Raw genomic sequence first — 20,433 nt, 5'->3', positions numbered from 1 at the left:
TAAATCATAGTAACCATTCACCATAAATTACAACCATTAATACAAAATTTAAAAAAGATCTTATCAGATATCATCATCAGGCAATTATTATTAATGATATCTTTGGTGGTTGTTCAGTGTGTACTTTAGGACATATGCATAACTGACATTGAATAATCTATTGTAATTACATTTTCCACACTACCCATAGTATATGTGTATAGATTATTAAAATTTTACATCTTTTGTAATTAATAATTAACAAAGATTTGCCTAACAAATATTCTAAAATAAAGTCTAACCACAGAACATCATGATATTTAACAGCCACCCTTATGTCATTCAATCATTTAAGGTGTAGTGCTTGACAGCTTGGTAGTGATGGAATTAGAACTCATGACATTCCAAGTACAAAACCAGTGTTTTAACCACTGAATTAGTTATGACTGCTGAGAACATGACACTGTATTTGAACTCATGACATTCCGAGTACAAGACCAGTGTTTTAACCACTGAATTAGTGATGACTGCTGAGAACATGACACTGTATTTGCAGATATTAAAATGTAGGAGGTGGACCCCCAGTTCACACTTCCAGTACCTCACCGTAAACTCCTAGGAGAGCTGCAGATGGAACTTCAAATGAAAAATAACTAAAAAAGAAATAAGCAAATTTGACATAAATCACAAAATGGAAAACAAAAAAATAAGGAAAAGTTAAATTAAAACATATCAAAACATAAATGGGGTTACAAGAAGTAAATCCATATAGGCATGAAGCTAAATATGAATGATCAAAAAAGAAAGTGAATGTGTGTTAGTGTTAGTGTGTGTGTGTGTGTGTGTGTGTGTGTGTGTGTGTGTGTGTGTGTGTGTGTGTGTGTGTGTGTGTGTTCAGATCTTATTTTATGTACCTGAAGCATGGCAGAGAGATCACTGTTTCGTAGAATCTCCATGTTGCTGTGAGGTCTTCTCTTAAGGGATTAGTAGCATAGTATCGCCAGGCTGACTGATAAAGTGATATAACATTGCACACATTAAAATTCAAGTCCGGTCACAGATTTACTTTAATATTTAAACCAAAAAATTGTCCTGATGACTGAAAAGGTTTGGAAATTCTGAAAAAACATCTTAATTTTATTTTTTGGTTTATGTTTCATTTCTCTCGTAGACCCTCTATTAACTGATTATAACCTATTAACTAAAGTTTTTTACTAAACATATATTTAAATTAAACACAAGTGACCTCTTTCAAACACTGAGTGGTGACTTCACCAAACTAACACTAAATTGTGCAGTCTCACAATTCTTGCATACTGGATACAGGTGTTTGTGACTGCTAGCAGCCTTATAGTGCGGTCTGTAACAGCAAAGTGCATGATTAGCTGAGAGTATTACTGTTTGCTGTGTGAGTTGCTAGATGAAAACTTACTTGTATGAGTCCAGCAGCAGGGTGTCGGCGTTTCTCAAAATGTTTCTGCCTATGCTGCTCCTGAACTTTAAGAGCTAATCCAGAACCCAAAATACCCTGTAAAGAAAACCAAACAAATATTTCGGCATTTAGAAATCTCAATTTCTAATACAAGTTACCTGTCAATTAAGCGATATAAGTGGATGCAATTAATGGAAGCAATAAAAGTTTAACTATACAAACTTTTTAAACCAAACAGACCTTTTAAAAAAATCTGTCATTTGAATTGATCATTTTAGTAAAGATCATTCTTTATAACATATTAATGTTATTTAATTTTTGCTGCATTATTTTCATATAGTATTTTCAGAATTTCAGAAACAGAATTAAGAAAATAACTTATTTTGATCCGTGCAAAGTGTAACGATATTGATGGAAGTAAATAAACAGACCTAGCCTTTTTCATTTTTAAAGCCATGGGCATGCAGACTGAGACTGCTTAGATTGTTGGTAGCAAATTCAGACTTCAGGTCACAGACTGACAAATTAACCAGAAACCTGTGAGGAAACCTGTAAGCTGGTGTGTGTGTGTCAGACCTTGAAATTAAGTTGATATCTCTTGTGTACCATATTACTGGCTGGATTAAAAAGCTGTATTAAAATATAGCTCCTCTGTCTGACAGATTTTCACATGGAAACAAGATTTTCACAATGAAAAAAATCTGATGTATCTGAATTTTTCATTTTTAAATGTTAAAAGTTTTGACCTCTACTACCTTGAAGTAAGCTGTTAATATAGTAGATGTATATTTATCAATTAAAACATATGCCTGTTTTCTTTACAGAAGTTTAAATCCAAATTATGAAAAAGCATTATATTAACTTGACAAATCTAAATAAACTAAAAGTGCAACAGCCTGGCCAAACATTACATCACTTTGAACCCATTCACAAATGGGTTAATATCTTGCTGTGCGCACATTTACCTGAAGGCACAAGCAAATAAATAAATAATGTGTGATATTTCAGTATCATTTTGGCGTGTTAATAGCTGATGGTGCATTTATCAAAGCGGGCACAGAACAAGTTTCAAATTTGTACATAAGAAGCACCAGTCCACTCCTGAAAATTGTTTTCATCACAGCTTTGTATGTAAAGCTGTATAATATAGATATTAACAATCCCCCAATTTTTTTTTTTTAAATATACATGGTTGTAGATACACTGATTTGCATAATGAAATGCCTCCAAATCACAATAAATGGTAAACAACTTCCCTGTAGCCTTCTAAATGTGCTGCTGGTTACAGATTGCACATAGTATGTCAAAAGGTATACAAAGATGATCTTCACCAAACAACGAAGTAAATATATTGTTGTATGTAGCAGAGTGTACCAACAAAATGGTTTTGCTATATTTTAAAAATGCTCACTATAATGTAAGCATAATTTTTTTAAACACACTTGATTGTTAGACTTGTCTCCATTTTTTTATCTTAGAAATGTAATCATGACATTAAACCCTAGCAAATAGATCGATGGGCAAAATAAATAAACTAAAGATTTTGGCATCACTCTCAGCATAGTTTGCAGTGGTCATCATCCCAATCAGTTTTGGATTATTATTATTTTTTATAGTACAGTCCATCTGTTTCATTTACCTGACCACTAAAATCACTAATTACTCTATCAATTTGCTTATATGTTTAACAGAATAAGTGTCTCATAATTTCTCATAATTACTTCACCTGCTTTTATTTATTTCTACCACTAGGGGCTCCTGCACTCACATGGAGTGTGTTTAAATATATCTACATCCTCATGAACAAGCGAAAAAAATCCCATCACATTCTTAACAAAAAATATGCATGTGCACAGTTAATAAATGACACCCCAGGAAATGAGACAGTATAGGACATGTACTATCTTAACTGGCCAAATTTAATTCTGTTTGGTTACATTTTAACAAAACTATTAACCTATAAATCTATATAAACACCCCCACCAAAAAAAAAAAAAAAAAAGGGTTAGCCAGCAGTACTAATTCTGAATGCCTGTACACACTGAGCAGATGTATTTGCAGGATAAAGAGACAGGAATGGTAAGAAATTTCACCCTCCCATATTTACAGTTGGCAAAAAGTAATACTTACCGCTGGCAAAGCAAAAAACGAAACACCAATCAATGTGAAGGTCCCAGCAAGTAAACGTCCTGGCCATGTCTTGGGAGTCTTATCACCATAACCAATGGTTGTCAAAGTTATCTAAGACAGGAGTGAATTATAACTCATTGCCATTGCCTTTTCACCGAAACCATCAGCTTCCTATTTTGTACAGTGGCATCAATGTTAAAACCAACTAGTCAAACTAGATGTTCAAAAGATTTTAAATCTCAGATATTTTGTAGATGTTATGGTTAATATTTTATCTATGTGAGATAAACATCTTTGAAAGAAACCACAAAAAAAACAAAAAACAGTGAAATTATGTGACATGCAATATACAAATAGTATAGCTTCTCATTAGTGTATCACACTGAAAAGCAAAACATACATTGCATTGCTCTTGTCACAAGGAAAAAGCTATGTAATGTTACATTATGTCTTAACGCCACACAATTGAAAGCAAGCAGTTACAATGCATTTCATTGTGCAGTTCAGTGTTAGCTAGAATAGTCACAATGAAAAAAAAAAACATGAAATACACAACGTTTTATTTCTTTGGATTATTGACATGCTGAAATGGTACATGCAGGAAAAAAAAAACTATTATAAGAACAATTATTACTTTTTTGGTATTTTTTAATTTTTTTATTAAATTTTTTATTTAACACTGTATTAAGATAGGGTATTATGATTTGGGTAAGAAGTAAACACTGGTCATGACTGTAATCAGAGGAGGGCCAATGCATTACCAGGAGGCTATCTATATATACAAATTTGATCCTAATCATCAAATTATTCAGACTCATTACTGAAACATCATGTATGATAATATAAAAAATAATTACAGCATTCTTTTTCTTGTAAGTTATGTTAATGTGGTCTCATTTATGTTATCATAAATCGTAATTTGATTTGCTTTCAGCAAGGAGTCAACATTTACCAATTAATTTCCTGCAATGACAAGACTCTTACCAGGCCCCACCACAGTGCGTCAGCATAGGTATCAAAATCCTGGGCAGGTGTAGCAGTGCCATCTTCATCCCTGGGTAAAGTCATCAAGACAACATCTTTCTCCACCAGGTAGACCAGGAAGGAGGACAGGATAAGAGACAGAAAGCCAATGTACCATGCAGTGATCAGTTCCTGACACACACACACACACACACACACACACACACACACACACACACACACACACATGTACAATGAGTCAATAGTCTCCTGTGCCCTTTGTTATTTATTTTTTAAGCAGAATGATGTGAAGCAATTTATACTGTAAATGACTGGCAATAAAAAAGTCATTGTAATCTATAACTGTAAATCTGTGTTCGTTACATTTACTAGTGTTTTTACCACTGATGGCCCATTGTAGATGCTATAGTTTGCCACTGGCACATGAACAAAATGAGTCAAAAAGATTTCATGGTAGTTGTCATTGCAATATGTCATCAGTGATAGAGTCAGCTAAGCACTTTTAGTGGAAATATAGTGAAATGAACACTGAGAAACAAATTTACAAGGCTTCTTGACTTGTAGAAGTGACTACCATACATATACATTTAAAAGAGAATCACATCACAAAGATACACTATATTGACAACAGTATTGGGACACCAGACATTTCCAGCCATATATGATTCCACCCCAACCAAAATTTGGAGGCACACATTTAAAAAGGATGACTTTGAATAAAGTAGCATTAAATTCCATTCACTTGAACTAGAAGACCCAAACTTGTTCCAGAGTGACAATGCCACACAAAGTCAGCTCAGTGAAGATGGTTTGCATGGGTTTGTGTGGAAGACCTTGAGTGGCCTGCTATAGCACTCTAATCTCAACCTTGCTGAACACAGTTTGAAATGAATTGGAATGCTGACACCCCAGGCCCCTACACCCTACAGCATTACCTACATTTACTAACACCCTTGTGGCTGAATGAGCACAAGCACACTAAAATCTTGTGAAACATCTTCCTAGAATAGTAGAAGTTACCATAACAGCAAGTGGGGACTTAATGTGGAATAGAATGTTAAATGCACATACAAATCTGCTCGGGTGTCCACAAACTTTTTGTCGACATGATCATATGAACAAAGACTTCTTTTTAAAATAAATTACGGATATTATTATTATTAAACATTTTTATATAAAGAGTTCTTTAGGCATACAGTCAGACATTAAAAATCTCACAGAGGGATGAACAGTGGATAAGCCTGTGTGTGTGTGTGTGTGTGTGTGTGTGTGTGTGTGTGTGTGTGTGTGTAGGTGTGTGTGTTACCTTGCTGTGAGCACATATTGCAGATCCTAGCAGTTTCCAAGTGCCACCTCGCCGGTCCATGCGCAGCATACGCAGAATCTGCAGAAAGCGCAGACTCCGAAGAGATGTAGCCAAAACATTTCCCTGGTTACCCAAAGCAACTACCGGCACTGATGCTATCAGCACAAAGATATCTGTGCAAAAACACAAGTATTTTTCATCAATTGAATTCATCAAGTAAAGGTATGACTAATTTAGCTAGTCAAACCCTAGTCAATATAAATTGTGAGAGGTTGGGGTTCAGAATTTCATTAGGAACAGGGTAGGAATGGGATTAAAAGTTTACACCACTGCACCATAAAAGTTATATGAAACTGACAACATTCCATTTATATAACATAAAAAAGAAATACTGTAACCCACATAGCAATTTTTCTCTGGCCCAGCTCCGGCCCACAAAACCAGCTTTTGCGTGGACCACATATGAATGAATTAAGGTACTAGTGTGGACCAGGTCTGGATTCCACGATTCCAAGTTTAAACCAAGTTAAATACCCATAACTGGTCCTGAATTGGGCCAGGTCAAAATATGACATTGGAACCAAAATACAACCATAAGTAAACCAGATCAACAGCAGAAAGCCCGAAACTTAGCCACACCTGAGCATAATCCATAGGTTAACTAAACCTGGCAGCCAAAATATGGGCCATAAATGGGCCATGACAGAGCCATTGCTCACCCACCTGTATGACCATAGCTGGCCCTATTGTGGTCCTATACACTGGACCAGATAGGTTCCACATGTCAGCCTTAACAAAACCATAACCAGGCCACTTGATACACACCCCTCCCAAATGAATAGTCACAACAACGACAGTATTATGAACAAATATTTTAATATATTTAACATCAAAACATTGATACCTGACATATACACTTGTACAAACAACTCTATAAAATACCACCCCGTCAGTTCTGCAATTAAAATAAAAGCAAAAATAAAACTAGTAGAAGTTCTCAACTATGTTTTTGTTCATGAAGTTAAATGTAACACTTGATCATCCCTGTTTCTGGTCAGGAACAAGAGTTACTGTACCTTTAACACTTAAATATCCATGTTTCTGGTCATTAACAAGTTTCACACTATGTATCACACTTGAACGTCCATGTTTCTGGTCAGGAACAAGATTTATTTGAAATATGACGCTTAAACGTCCATGTTTCTGCTCCTTCTGGAATTGCTCCTATCATTGTACTTCAAACCTTTTCCATACTGTGTCTTTACTGAAGCCTTTTGTTCTTCCTCCTAATAAAAAAATACAGATTATTAAAAAGTTTTAATAGACTATAATGAAAATGAAATACCAGAAAAAGAGAAGCAAAGAGAAGCACTCGTTTAAGTGCATGCTGGTTTAATTTTTTTTTTTTGCCGTCGTCCGTTTATTCAGACACGTACAGGTGTATTATTTTATTTCACCCCCGTTTGCATTAAAAAACACCAAAGGCACGTGAATGCATCGATTAATTATGTCCACATGTGACAGTGGCTAAATTTAAGAAGAATATAATATTTGTTTATTAATGTATATGTATGTTCTCACTTACCAACTCTGCTAACTTTCCCGGGTTCAGTGCGAGCGGCTGTTTCCGAGCAACACCGCGTCCGCCCACCTTTTTCAACAGACACTTCCTGGAGTATTTTCATTCACTTTTCCTCGTTGGAGATTTGTTGCTTAAAGCGTTATAAGCCTTGAATCATAACAACCAGCTACAACTTGAATTACAACATGCAAAATATTCGATCTGAAATACAAATATTAAAAAAATTGTCATAAAGGCAATGCGAGACTACGTGTGTGTCACGGCTATCTGGGTAAATAAAACTACAATCCCATGAAGCATTGCAAATTATAATTGCGCCTTTTGGCCAACTTTGCTCTGAAAGGCCAATTTCGCATTTCCAGGTTTTTTAAATCATGATTGGTGCACGCTGGGTAAAAGTTATTTCGGTAAAAAAAATAATAATAATAATAATCGACCTATTTTTTATTTTATTAAAGTCTACACCAGGGGTCGGCAACCCGCGGCTCTTTCATCCCTCTTCTGCGGCTCCCTGTGGCTTTGTAAAATAAATAATGAGTATTTAATTAAAATGTATTTTATTTTAGTTCGTTAGTTTTTAAAATGTAATTCTAAATTTGAAGATTTTGGTGATCTTGTAAAATCTAAATAAAACGTGTTAAAGTTTTTTGTCGCTCTTCATATGCGTCACAACCGCTAATGTGCGACACCCACCGGCACGCGACTTCTTAAACTTTGGTTGACGGCACACGGAAGAGGACGGCATTTTTGGTTTGCTGCCGGTGGATAATTTATGTTCGGCGTTCTTTTCATAAATACAAGAAGGACTCAAATAGACATTGAGTATTTTACTTGAAAGTAACCTTCAACCCAATGTCTTTTTTAAGGAGTTCAAAATTTTTTTGTTGCATGCAGAAATGTAATTTCATTCTCTCTGCAGTTCATTGATTTCATAAATGCAACACATTATGGTTTGATTATACATAGCATAAAGGCAAAAAAAAAAAAAAAAACGTTACATGTAGTGTTATTTCAATTTAAATGTCAAAAGGGTTTTGTGGCTCCCAGTGTTTTCTTTTCTGTGGGAAACAGGTCCAAATGGCTCTTTGTGTGGTGAAGGTTGCCAACCCCTTGTCTACACCTACCCCAACCCTTCACAGTATTATTTTTTATTTTTTTTGCTGAAAAGAAGAACATACAAATCAGTACAAAATACAAAATATCAACAGTAGTGATACTTGAAAGACAACAACAAACATACAACAGTAAAAAAAAATACAAAATAAATCAATCAATAATATAAATAAAAAAAGCCCATTGTTTTACATAAAATTCCTTACACAAAAACTAATGAAAATTCTGGCAAAATCTTCAATTTAACAAAAACACCAATATCATAACAGAATTCCTGAGTGTAATGACATGACCAAAATAAGTCTTCCACTATTTCACCTTTACTATTATTATACAGTGTGACAAAAATTACGGTATAGTGATGTGCCCAGTATTTTTAGATTTAGCTAAGGATTAAATATAATGAAAATGTTTAGACTGTATTAATTGGTGGTTTATTTGTCTACAAGTTTAAATTATTCGCAAAAACCTTATCAACTGAAATCAAACAATTACAGTTGATTTTCATAATTCAGAAATGTAAATCTTTATTGTTGCCTGGATTAACTTGAAGGCATGAGACACAGAAAGATGGAAATATCTTTGTGAATTAAAACATTGGGATTTTACTCAAAGGTATTTGAAATGGATTTTAAATATGGGTTATAAATATAAGATCGGCCATACGTATGTGGCCCACATATATACTTGACATCTGGGCCAAATACTACAAATGACATCTGGCCCATGTCTTGTGAGCCGCCTTAAAATCGGTACCACCTCTGCCAAACCTGGGCCATGTTTGGCCCACATGCTGTATGCCAGTGCCGGATGAATGCCAGTTGTGCTAGATGAATGCCAAGTCTGGGCCAAATTTTTTTGCTGACTGGGAAGGTTTTCAACCTCCTGAGATTTTATCATACTGGCTAGTTAAACAGTTTGTTACAGCAGTGATTATTAAAGGTACTAGATAAATAGTCAGTGCAACCCCATTTTGATAGTCCTCACATGTATTATTTTGTAAAATATACAAATATTTATAAAATATAAATTTTTCATTCAGTGCTTAAAATCAGGAACAGATTTATATGCAGATAATGTTTCTACAGTAAATTGTAGACTACTGTATGTAAGTATAGGATTACTCTATGTGTGTGTGTCAGTGTGTGTCTGTGACACTTGCCCAGTATACACAGTGGTTTGCGAGCAAATTTGAGACGACCTCTCCAACCCTTATATCTACAGCGGCATCCTGCTGCCCAGATCCTCAGCACAAACTCACTTCCAAAAATAAAAATAGTGAATGTCTCCTACAGGGAGAGTGAGAGAATGAGAGAGGTGAGTAGAAGAGAAAAGGAAACAGAAAATATTTAATAAAAGCGGCAGATTTTACAGCATTATTTTTACTCTGCATCCCATACACCTAACTGTGTTTTTCTCAACTCTGTGTTTGTGTGTGTATAATAGTCAGTGCAATTCTAAATTAGTTTGGGAAAATGATCAAAACTCTGTGTTGACCACAGAGTTGCTTAATTGTTACTAAACACACAATACACACATACTGTACTTACTGTACATGCAAGTCACATGCAAACACTTACCAGAACCACCAGCCAGTGACCAGAGTCATCCTCATACTCTTTGAATGTTGTAAGAATGGCCAAAAGGAGACATGCCAGAACTATCAGAAACCTAAAAACAAGAAATAAATTAATGGCTAGGTTAATAATTTTTGGTCCACACCAGTAATAAATTATATAGAGTTTGGTCAACGTCAGACAAATGGTTAACCATTTGTCTGACGTTGACCAGAACTCTATATAATTTATTTTGGTAACAAAGTATATTAGTAGGCATTTGTTGGATGTAGCTGTTTTGAAAAATAGAATCCCTTTAGTGTTTATTAAAATAAAAAACAAATGTTAACACCAAGCCTACTTAACCATCATAGTGATAAAATGTAAAGTGTAAAGATTTACAAATCAATTTTTTTTATTATATTAAATATTTCCAACTAAGTGTTACTATTAAAAAACATACTATTATACATTTTAGTTATTTTGGTTAAAACAACAACTTTTGGTTTTATTGTAAACATACAGTACAGTACTGGCTGATTATATTAATAATCTGACTCAAATATGCATGATTAATGTGGGAAGTATTGCATGTGGTCATTTAACTTATTGTTAAGTAGTTCAACTGAAACCAATAAATGTGCCAGCTCTCCCATATATGAGTTACTGTCTTCTTCAAACTAAACAGTATAAGCACTTGAGATAATTATTAAGTGACTATTATTCTCATGAGGGAATAATCTTGACAGGTTGATCAATATAACCCTATGTACAGTCAGGTGATACATCAAGGAATGTGACAAAACCACTAGTTTGGGAAAGAAATACTGGCAGTCCAGAATGTAAGGAAGTAGAAGAGTAGGAGATATATATATATATATATATATATATATATATATATATATATATATATATATATATATATATATATATATATATATATATATATATATATATATACAGTGAGGAAAATAAGTATTTGAACACCCTGCTATTTTGCAAGTTCTCCCACTTAGAAATCATGGAGGGGTCTAAAATTGTCATCGTAGGTGCATGTCCACTGTGAGAGACACAATCTAGAATCCAGAAATCATAATGTATGATTTTTTAACTATTTATTTGTATGATACAGCTGCAAATAAGTATTTGAACACCTGAGAAAGTCAATGTTAATATTTGGTACAGTAGCCTTTGTTTGCAATTACAGAGGTCAAACGTTTCCTGTAGTTTTTCACCAGGTTTGCACACACTGCAGGAGGGATTTTGGCCCACTCCTCCACACAGATCTTCTCTAGATCAGTCAGGTTTTTGGCTTGTCGCTGAGAAACACGGAGTTTGAGCTCCCTCCAAAGATTCTCTATTGGGTTTAGGTCTGGAGACTGGCTAGGCCATGCTAGAACCTTGATATGCTTCTTACAGAGCCACTCCCTGGTTATCCTGGCTGTGTGCTTTGGGTCATTGTCATGTTGGAAGACTCAGCCTCAGTCCATCTTCAATGCTCTAACTGAGGGAAGGAGGTTGTTCCCCAAAATCTCGCAATACATGGCCCCGGTCATCCTCTCCTTAATACAGTGCAGTCGTCCTGTCCCATGTGCAGAAAAACACCCCCAAAGCATGATGCTACCACCCCCATGCTTCACAGTAGGGATGGTGTTCTTGGGATGGTACTCATCATTCTTCTTCCTCCAAACAATTATGACCAAAAAGTTCTATTTTGGTCTCATCTGACCACATGACTTTCTCCCATGACTCCTCTGGATCATCCAAATGGTCATTGGCAAACTTAAGACATGCCTGACATGTGCTGGTTTAAGCAGAGGAACCTTCCGTGACATGCATGATTTCAAACCATGACGTCTTAGTGTATTACCAACAGTAACCTTGGAAACGGTGGTCCCAGCTATTTTCAGGTCATTGACCAGCTCCTCCCGTGTAGTTCTGGGCTGATTTCTCACCTTCCTTAGGATCATTGAGACCCCACGAGGTGAGATCTTGCATGGAGCCCCAGTCCGAGGGAGATTGACAGTCATGTTTAGCTTTTCCATTTTCTAATGATTGCTCCAATAGTGGACCTTTTTTCACCAACCTGCTTGGCAATTTCCCCGTAGCCCTTTCCAGCCTTGTGGAGGTGTACAATTCTGTCTCTAGTGTCTTTGGACAGCTCTTTGGTCTTGGCCATGTTAGTAGTTGGATTCTTACTGATTGTATGGGGTGGACAGGTGTCTTTATGCAGCTAACGACCTCAAACAGGTGCATCTAATTTAGGATAATAAATGTAGTGGAGGTGGACATTTTAAAGGCAGACTAACAGGTCTTTGATGGTCAGAATTCTAGCTGATAGACAGGTGTTCAAATACTTATTTGCAGCTGTATCATACAAATAAATAGTTTAAAAATCATACATTGTGATTTCTGGATTTTTTTTGTTAGATTATGTCTCTCACAGTGGACATGCACCTACAATGACAATTTCAGACCCCTCCATGGTTTCTAAGTGGGAGAACTTGCAAAATAGCAGGGTGTTCAAATACTTATTTTCCTCACTGTATATATATATATATATATATATATATATATATATATATATATATATATATATATATATATATATATATATATATATATATATATATATAAACTTCTGGTCCTATAAATAAGTAGAAGCCATTAGTGTCTCTTGAGTTAATAATAATGACCAATCATGACAAAGAAGGAGCCTTTTATAGACATTACATGTCATGCTGTGACTGATATTAGAACTCAGCCAGAGCATATGAAAACAATTTACTAGCTTTAATTTACTGTAGAATATATTAAATGTTTTAACTGAGAAAATGTTCAATTTCTGGGAAAAAAAACCCAATAATAAATAAACTAAATAAATATATAAATATATACGAATATATACATACATACATACATACATACATACATATACAGTTAGGCCAAGAAATATTTGGACAGTGACACAATTTTCATGATTTGGGCTACGCATGCCACCACATCGGATTTAAAATTAAACAACTTAGATGATATTGAAAGGCAGACTTTAGGGATTTAGAGGGGTTGAACAATAATACCCTATGAAACATTTAGGAATTGCAACCATTTTAATACAGTTACCTCAATTCAAAAGTAATTGGACAAATAAACATTACTGTAAATTAAATTTAAATTTTTAATTCTTTGTTGAGAATCCGTTGAAGGCAATGACTGCCTGAAGTCTTGAACTCATGGACAATACCAAACTCTGGGTTTCCTACTTTTGATGCTTTGCCGGGCCTTTAATGCAGTCTTCAGTTGTTGCTTGTTTGTCGGTCTTTCTGCCTAAAGTTTTGTCTTAAGCAAGTAAAATACATGCTCGATTGGGTTGAGATCTGGTGATTGACTTGGCCATTGCAGAATATTCCACTTCTTTGCCTTAAAAGCTTTGGCCCTGGGTCACTGTCCATCTGTACTGTGAAGCGCCGTCCAAATAACTTTGCAGCATTTGGCTGAATCTGAGCAGAAAGTATATCCCTATACACTTTAGAATTCATCCTGCTGCTTCTGTCTTTTGTTACATCATCAACAAGCAATAGTGACCCAGTACCATTGGAAGCCATGCATGCCCATGCCATCACACTGCCTTCACCATGTTTTACAGAGGATGTGGTTTTCTTTGGTCACGAGCTGTTCCAAGCCTTCCCCATAGTTTTTTTTTCCATCATTCTGGTACAGGTTGATCTTAGTTTCATCTGCCCAAAGAAGGCTGTTCCAGGACTGGGCTGGCTTCTTTCGATGTTTTTGGGCAAAGTCTAATCTGGCCTTTGTATTTTTGAGGCTGATTAATGGTTTGCACCTTGTGGGGAACCCTCTGTATTTGCGCCCATGAAGTGTGACTCTTTATGGTAGACTTAGATACTGATACACCTACTTCCTGCAGCATGTTCTTCACTTCGGTGGATGTTGTGAAGGCATTTTTCTTCACCATGGAAAGGATCCTGCGATCATCCACCACTGACGTCCAGGCCTTTTTAAGTTCCAGAGCTTACCTGTGCTCTCTTTTTTTCTCAGAATGTACAAAACGTTTGAACTTTTCATTCTAATGATGGTCTGTTTCACTTCCATTGAGAGTTCTTTTGTTGGGATTCACAGTAACAGCTTCCAAACAGAAATGCCACACCTGAAATCAATTCCAGACCTTTTATCTGCTCAATTGATGATGGATTAATGTGGGAACATGAAACAGCCCATGAAATAGCTTTTGAGGCAATTGTGAAATGGCTTTTAGACTTTTGAAAAAGAGGCAGCTATCTGGAGAATCTCTGTCCACAAGGGACAAGAGCGAAAATCAATGATCTTGAGGCCCTTAGGCGGTACTGCATTAACAACATGCATAATCCTGTAATAAAAAATCACTGCATGGGCTCAGAAACACCTCCAAAATATATTGTCTGAGAACACAGTTTGCCATGTCATCCACAAATGCAAGTGAAGGCTCTATCATGCAAAGAAGAATCCATATGTTAATTCAGTCTCTGTCATCTGTAAATGGAAGAAGTTTGGAACCACCAAGACTCTTCCTAGAGCATGATGCCCGGCCAAAACGAGCGATCATGGGAGAAAGGCCTTAGTCAGTGAGGTGACCAAGAACCTGATGGTTATTCTGAAAGAGCTCCAGCGTTTCTCTGTGGAGAGAGGAGAACCTTCCAGAAGAACCACCATCTCTGCAGCACTCCACCAATCAGGCCTGTATAGTAAAGTGGCCAGAAAGAAGGCAGTCCTCAGTAAAATGCACACGACAGCCCATCTGGAGTTTACCAAAAGGCACCTGAAGGACTCTCAGGCCATGAGAAACAAAGATTAAACTATTTGGCTTGAATGGGGATGGTTTTCAGTGGCAGGAACTAGGAGACAAGTCAGGAATGAGAGAAAGATGAAAGCAGCAATGTACAAAGACATCCTTGATGAAAACCTGCTCCAGAGCACACTGGATCTCAGACTGGGGTGACGGTTTATTTTCCAACAGGACAACAATCCTTAGCACATAGCAAAAATTGCACTGGAGTGGCTACAACACATCTCTGAATGTCCCTACCTCTCTGATGGTATGGGTGCATTAGTGCATATAGAAATGGAAGCGTTTACCTCTGGAATAGTCCATCAATGCTGAAAGGTATATGCAGGATTCAGATCAACCATTATTGCAATAATACCAATATCTTAGCAACTAACATTGCTTCCAATATGTGATTCATTTGCAATGAAAATACTGAGAGAAACCAGATCAGACTGAACCAGAAGAGGGGTGCTGTTCTGACAAACTAAAATGAGTAAGAAAACCTAATTTCCTTCTTTTACATCAGTATCAGTAACTCACTCATTCTCTGTTCTGAATCAGCCTGTTTTTTAGTAGTTTTTTAAAGAATACAAACATGTTGAGAAAAACAGTGTAAGAGACCTGCAGTTCCTGAGAGAGTTGCTAACAAGCAATTTGCACTAGAGATCCAATAATGAAATGTAGAGTCAGCATGTCAGATAAACACACACACAAACACACACATGACAAAGAAATAATGCTTATGTGACTGCAGAATGGATACAAATCATGTTATCCAGCAAATTACCCTGTCTTTATATGTACAAGAGGTGGACATTGTAAATTACACAGGGAAACACACGCAAAACCTGCTAGTGTGATTGGATATGTAATGCAACAGCAAAATAAACTGCAGAAAAGGGAACACAACTGCATTTGTTGGACACAATGCACAGTATAAATGGCTCTGTCGTGACTATGTGCCCTGGTCCAAGTTCTAATCTCACCAGCTCTGTGTAACAATGCCCATTTCAATCCAGTGCAAACAGCCAATTATCAATCTATACTGCCCTGGCCTGTACATCTGCCTCTTTCAAATTAGCCACCGTCATATCTTCCCTCACCACATTCATAAACCGCCACCTTGGCCTTTCTCTTTTCCTCCTTCCTGGCAGCTCCATCCTCAGCAGTGTTGGGCAACGTTACTTTTAAAAGTAATGCATTACAATATTGAGTTACTCCCCAAAAACGTAACTAATTACGTTACTTAGTTACTTTTTATGGAAAGTAATGCGTTATATTACTTTTGCATTACTTTTGCGTTACTTGTATCTCTTTCACGCCTTACAGGTGTAACAGGTGTAATATAGATAATTGCCATTAAGAAATCAGTTATATTAGGGCAAAAGACATGTCTTAAACATTTAAAATGCTTAATAACTTCTTAGAGAACAATAAGATGATCGACTAACTTTTGACCACAAGGCTGAACACTTTCCAGTCGCTCTTCTGTACACTGCTTTGCAATCTGCCTTCGCCGTCAGGAATGTAACTATCGTTCCTGTATATAAGGTTAAGGGTGTGGGCTGCACACCGGTGATGTGGAGGGAGAACATACCTTTCGCTGTCATCTCGTAAAACATCGTGCAATTCCGTAAATATGACCTCGTCCTCTTCTACATCATTATCTGCTTCATCATCAGCTTGAAACATTCTGAACGCTTTTACAAAGTTTGCGCTATTATCAGTGACCGTGGCAGTTTATCTTTCCACAAAGAGCAAATGAGCTGTGAATTTACTCTCTTTCTCCGCTGTGATGGCATCGTACATGTGTCTCCCACAGAATACTTTTATTCTGAGCAGTCAATAGAGCTGCAGTGGTGGAAAGTCGGCAAAAGTTTTCTATATTTAGAAAATACTTCCATCACAGTAATGTAATGCTCTGGTTTGCCATCTCTGCATCTGACCAGCTTCTGTTCCCGCGGCTCGCACGTATGAGTGCGCGATTCTACGTGACTACGTTCATTTTAATTCAGTATTTATTTTTTTATGAAAAATAATTTAACTGAAAAGTAACTCGCATTACTTTTTTAAAAAAGTAACTCAGATATTAATGTGTAAATTTATAAAGTAACGTGCTACTTTACTCGTTACTCCAGAAAAGTAATATTATTACATAACGCACGTTACTTGTAACGCGTTACCCCCAACACTGATCCTCAGCATTCTCCTACCAATATACTCAATGTCCATCCTCTGCACATGTGCAAACCATCTCGATCACACCATCATCAGCTTGTCTCCAAAACTTCCTACATGTGCTGTTCCTCATTTCTAATCCTGTCCATCCTCGTCACTCCCAATGTCTCAGCATCTTCTCAGCATCTTCAGCTCTGCAAATCCAGCTTCACCTCCTGTCTTTTAGTCAATGCCACTGGTTCTAAACCATACAACATAGCAGGTTTACCACAGTCATATAAACTTTAGCTTTTACTCTTTACACCTGCACCACCTCTTCTCTCTGCAACTGCACCACTTCACTGCACTCCCTCTCATTCACACACATGTACTCTGTCTTATTCCTACTTACTTTCATTCCCCTTCTCTCCAGCGCATACCTCCACCTCTCCCAGCTCATCTCAACCTGCTCCCTGCTCTCGCCACAACTAACAATATTAACCACAAACATCATAGTTTATGGAGACTCTTGTCTGACACCTGTCCATCACAACTGCAAACTGGAAAGAGCTCAGAGAAGATCCTTGATGCAGTCCCACCTCCGCCATGAACCAGTCTGTCATTCCTAGTGCACACTTAACAGATGTCACACTGTCTTCCTACATGTCCTGCACCACCCTCACATACTTCTCTGCCACACCTGACTTCCTCATACAACTTCTCTCTCCACCCTGTCATATGCTTTCTTTAGATCCACAGACACACACTGCAACTTCTTCTGACCTTCTCTATACTTCTCCATCAACATTCTCAAAGCAAATATTGCGTCCACGGTGCTCTTCCTCGGCATGAAACCATACTGTTGCTCACAGAAGGTCACCTTTTCTCTCAGCCTGGCTTCCACTACTCTTTCCCATAACTTAATGGTGTGGCTGATCAACTTTATTCCCCTCTTGTTGCTGCAGGCCTGCACATCTCCCTCATTCTTACCAGCACACTCCTTCTCCATTTCTCAGGCATCCTCTCACCTTCCAGAATCTTGTTAAACAATCTTGTTAAAAACTTCACTGCCATCTCTGCTAAACCTTTCCATGCTTCTTATGTCATCTGGTCCAACCGACTCTTCACTCTTCATCCTCTTAATAGCTGCTCTTACTTTCTTCTTAATATGCCTTTTCCTTGGCTTTTGCCACATTCTTACCCGCTGCCACATCTTCTTGTACTTCTCCTACTTTTCATATCTCTCAGCCGATCCCAATTCTCTTTCTCCTTATGATTTCCTGCACTTCCTCATTCCACCATAGCATCTCTTTGTCTTCCTTTCTATTTCCAGATGTCACACCAAGAACCTTTCTAGTTGTCTCCCTCATCACTTCTGCAGTAGTTGCCCAATCATCCAGCACCTCTTCACCACCACGGAGCCGAGATGCGTCAGCAGGTGAAGAGGGATGTGGCAAAAGCCAAGGAAAAGGCATATATATAGAATAGCCTTAATTTGTCACATAAACATTACAGCAAAGTGAAATTTTTCTTCGCATAACCCAGCTTGCTCGGAAGCTGGTGTCAGAGTGCAGGGTCAGCCATGACATGGCACCCCTGGAGCACATAGAGTTAGGGCCTTGCTCAAGTGTGGCAGCTTTAGTGATACCGAGGCTTGAACCCCCAACCTTCCAAACAATAACCCAGCACCTTAACCACTGAGCTACCACTCTCCCATACGAGGAGCTGTATGAGAAGGTGAACACTAAGGAAGGAGAAAAGGATTGATATCGATTGGCCAGGCAGAGCGACAGAGCTGGGAAGGATGTGCTGCAAGTTAGAGCAATTAAGAATGGAGATGGAAATGTATTGACTAGTGAGGAGAGTGTGTTGAGAAGATGGAGGGAGTATTTTGAGCAGCTGATGAATGAGAGAGAGGGAAGGAAGTGGATAGGATTAGTAAGTGAGAGCAGTGATTTAGAGGAAAGTTGGTTGGACCAGATGACATACCGGTAGAAGCATGGAGATGTTTAGGTGACGTGGTAGTGGAGTTTTTAACCAGGTTGCTCAACAAGATTTTGGAAGGTAAGAGGATGCCTGAGTAATTGGAGAAGAATAAGGGAATCTTTAAGAATAAGGGAAGTGTGCAGGCCTACAGTAACTACAAGGGGAATTAAGTTGATATGGCACACCATGAAGTTATGGAAAAGAGTAGTGGAAGCCAGGCTGAGGGAAGAGGTGACCAACAGTATGGTTTCATGCAGAGGAAGAGCACCACAGACACGTTATTCGGAGAAGCCGAAAGTAGAAGAAGAAGAAAAAGAAGAAGAAGAAGAAGAAGAAGAAGAAGAAGAAGAAGAACATATACAATCAAAGCATGTCTATAAGAGGAAGAAAAAAAGAAAACACAACACATTCAGGAGCTTACAAAGATATTTTGAGAATGCAAATATCTACTGCTTGCACAAATTCCCGAAATGAAAAAAAAATATTGTGGCTGAATTTCAAAAGCAGCTTAATTATGTGAAAACCTTGGATCTGCCAAGAGTGAGTCACCAGTGAGTCACAAACCTTACTAGGGAGTTCTACTGACCTCTAAACACCGAGAATTTCAACAAGTGTAAAACAAGGCCATTGCAGCATGCATGCTGGAATTTTAAGGTCTGGAAATGGCTGTGAATGTTTTTTCAATGAACTCATTTGCACTTTTATTTCAACAAGTCTATATAGGCTCAGGATCCACTGCAACCCTGAAGAGGACAAAGCAGAATAAATTATGTTTTTAAATGAATTAATAAATCATATATTCCTTTACTTATAGCATTTTCTTACTTTAATGTTCTACTTCTACAGTCATATTGAAATCTAATTGGGTCAAATGTTAACATGGTTTCTTAAGTGGTGAGCTCTAACTGCTGGTGGTGCTGTTGCATTCATTTGCTAAATACACATTAGCTCTCACAGTTAATTAATGTGATTGGGTGCATTAGAGCATTGAAATGCAACTGTAGTTGTTACAGTGTCATGCACAAAAAGGTTAGTTCTTATGAACAAACAGTATGTGCAGGAAAAAGTATAAAAAAAAGCTAAATGTATACATGATTCTATTGTAGGTGGAAATCAGGATTAAGATCCCATAAAGCAAAACAAAAAAGTCTCTGAAACTACACTTTAAAAATCCCCACACAATGTAACCTATTCAGTTAATCACAGTAAGTTCAGGTTTTGGATAAGACATTACTTCTGGCTCTTTTCCTTTACATACTGTAGTCTTTGCGTGATGGGCATAAATGTATGTTTTCCAGTTCAGCCTATGAACGCTTCACACTGTGCACACGGCAGCATATTTAGGTTTTCAAATAAATCATTTTTTCACTTATGCGTATTCATTGT

The 20,433-nt window shown here is 37.1% G+C and overlaps 1 protein-coding gene across 4 annotated transcripts in view; it reads right to left on the bottom strand.

Annotated features, from left to right (window-relative positions):
- Positions 1-20,433, bottom strand: part of kcnq3 (potassium voltage-gated channel, KQT-like subfamily, member 3) — a 41,601-nt gene that overhangs the window by 9,924 nt on the left and 11,244 nt on the right. For all 4 annotated transcript variants that reach the window (XM_083525672.1, XM_083525671.1, XM_083525674.1 and 1 more), the window contains 7 exons: positions 10,107-10,197; positions 9,689-9,815; positions 5,832-6,004; positions 4,526-4,696; positions 3,542-3,652; positions 1,412-1,507; positions 894-988 (listed from right to left, as the gene is read on the bottom strand). In XM_083525672.1, the coding sequence (XP_083381798.1) occupies positions 894-988; positions 1,412-1,507; positions 3,542-3,652; positions 4,526-4,696; positions 5,832-6,004; positions 9,689-9,815; positions 10,107-10,197 (864 nt within the window). The remainder of the gene's footprint in view (positions 1-893; positions 989-1,411; positions 1,508-3,541; positions 3,653-4,525; positions 4,697-5,831; positions 6,005-9,688; positions 9,816-10,106; positions 10,198-20,433) is intronic.

The sequence above is a fragment of the Silurus aristotelis genome, assembly GCF_946808225.1.
Source record: "Silurus aristotelis genome assembly, chromosome: 22".
In the NCBI taxonomy this organism is placed as follows: Eukaryota; Metazoa; Chordata; class Actinopteri; order Siluriformes; family Siluridae; genus Silurus; species Silurus aristotelis.
This window is presented reverse-complemented; position numbering and strand designations above follow the sequence as displayed.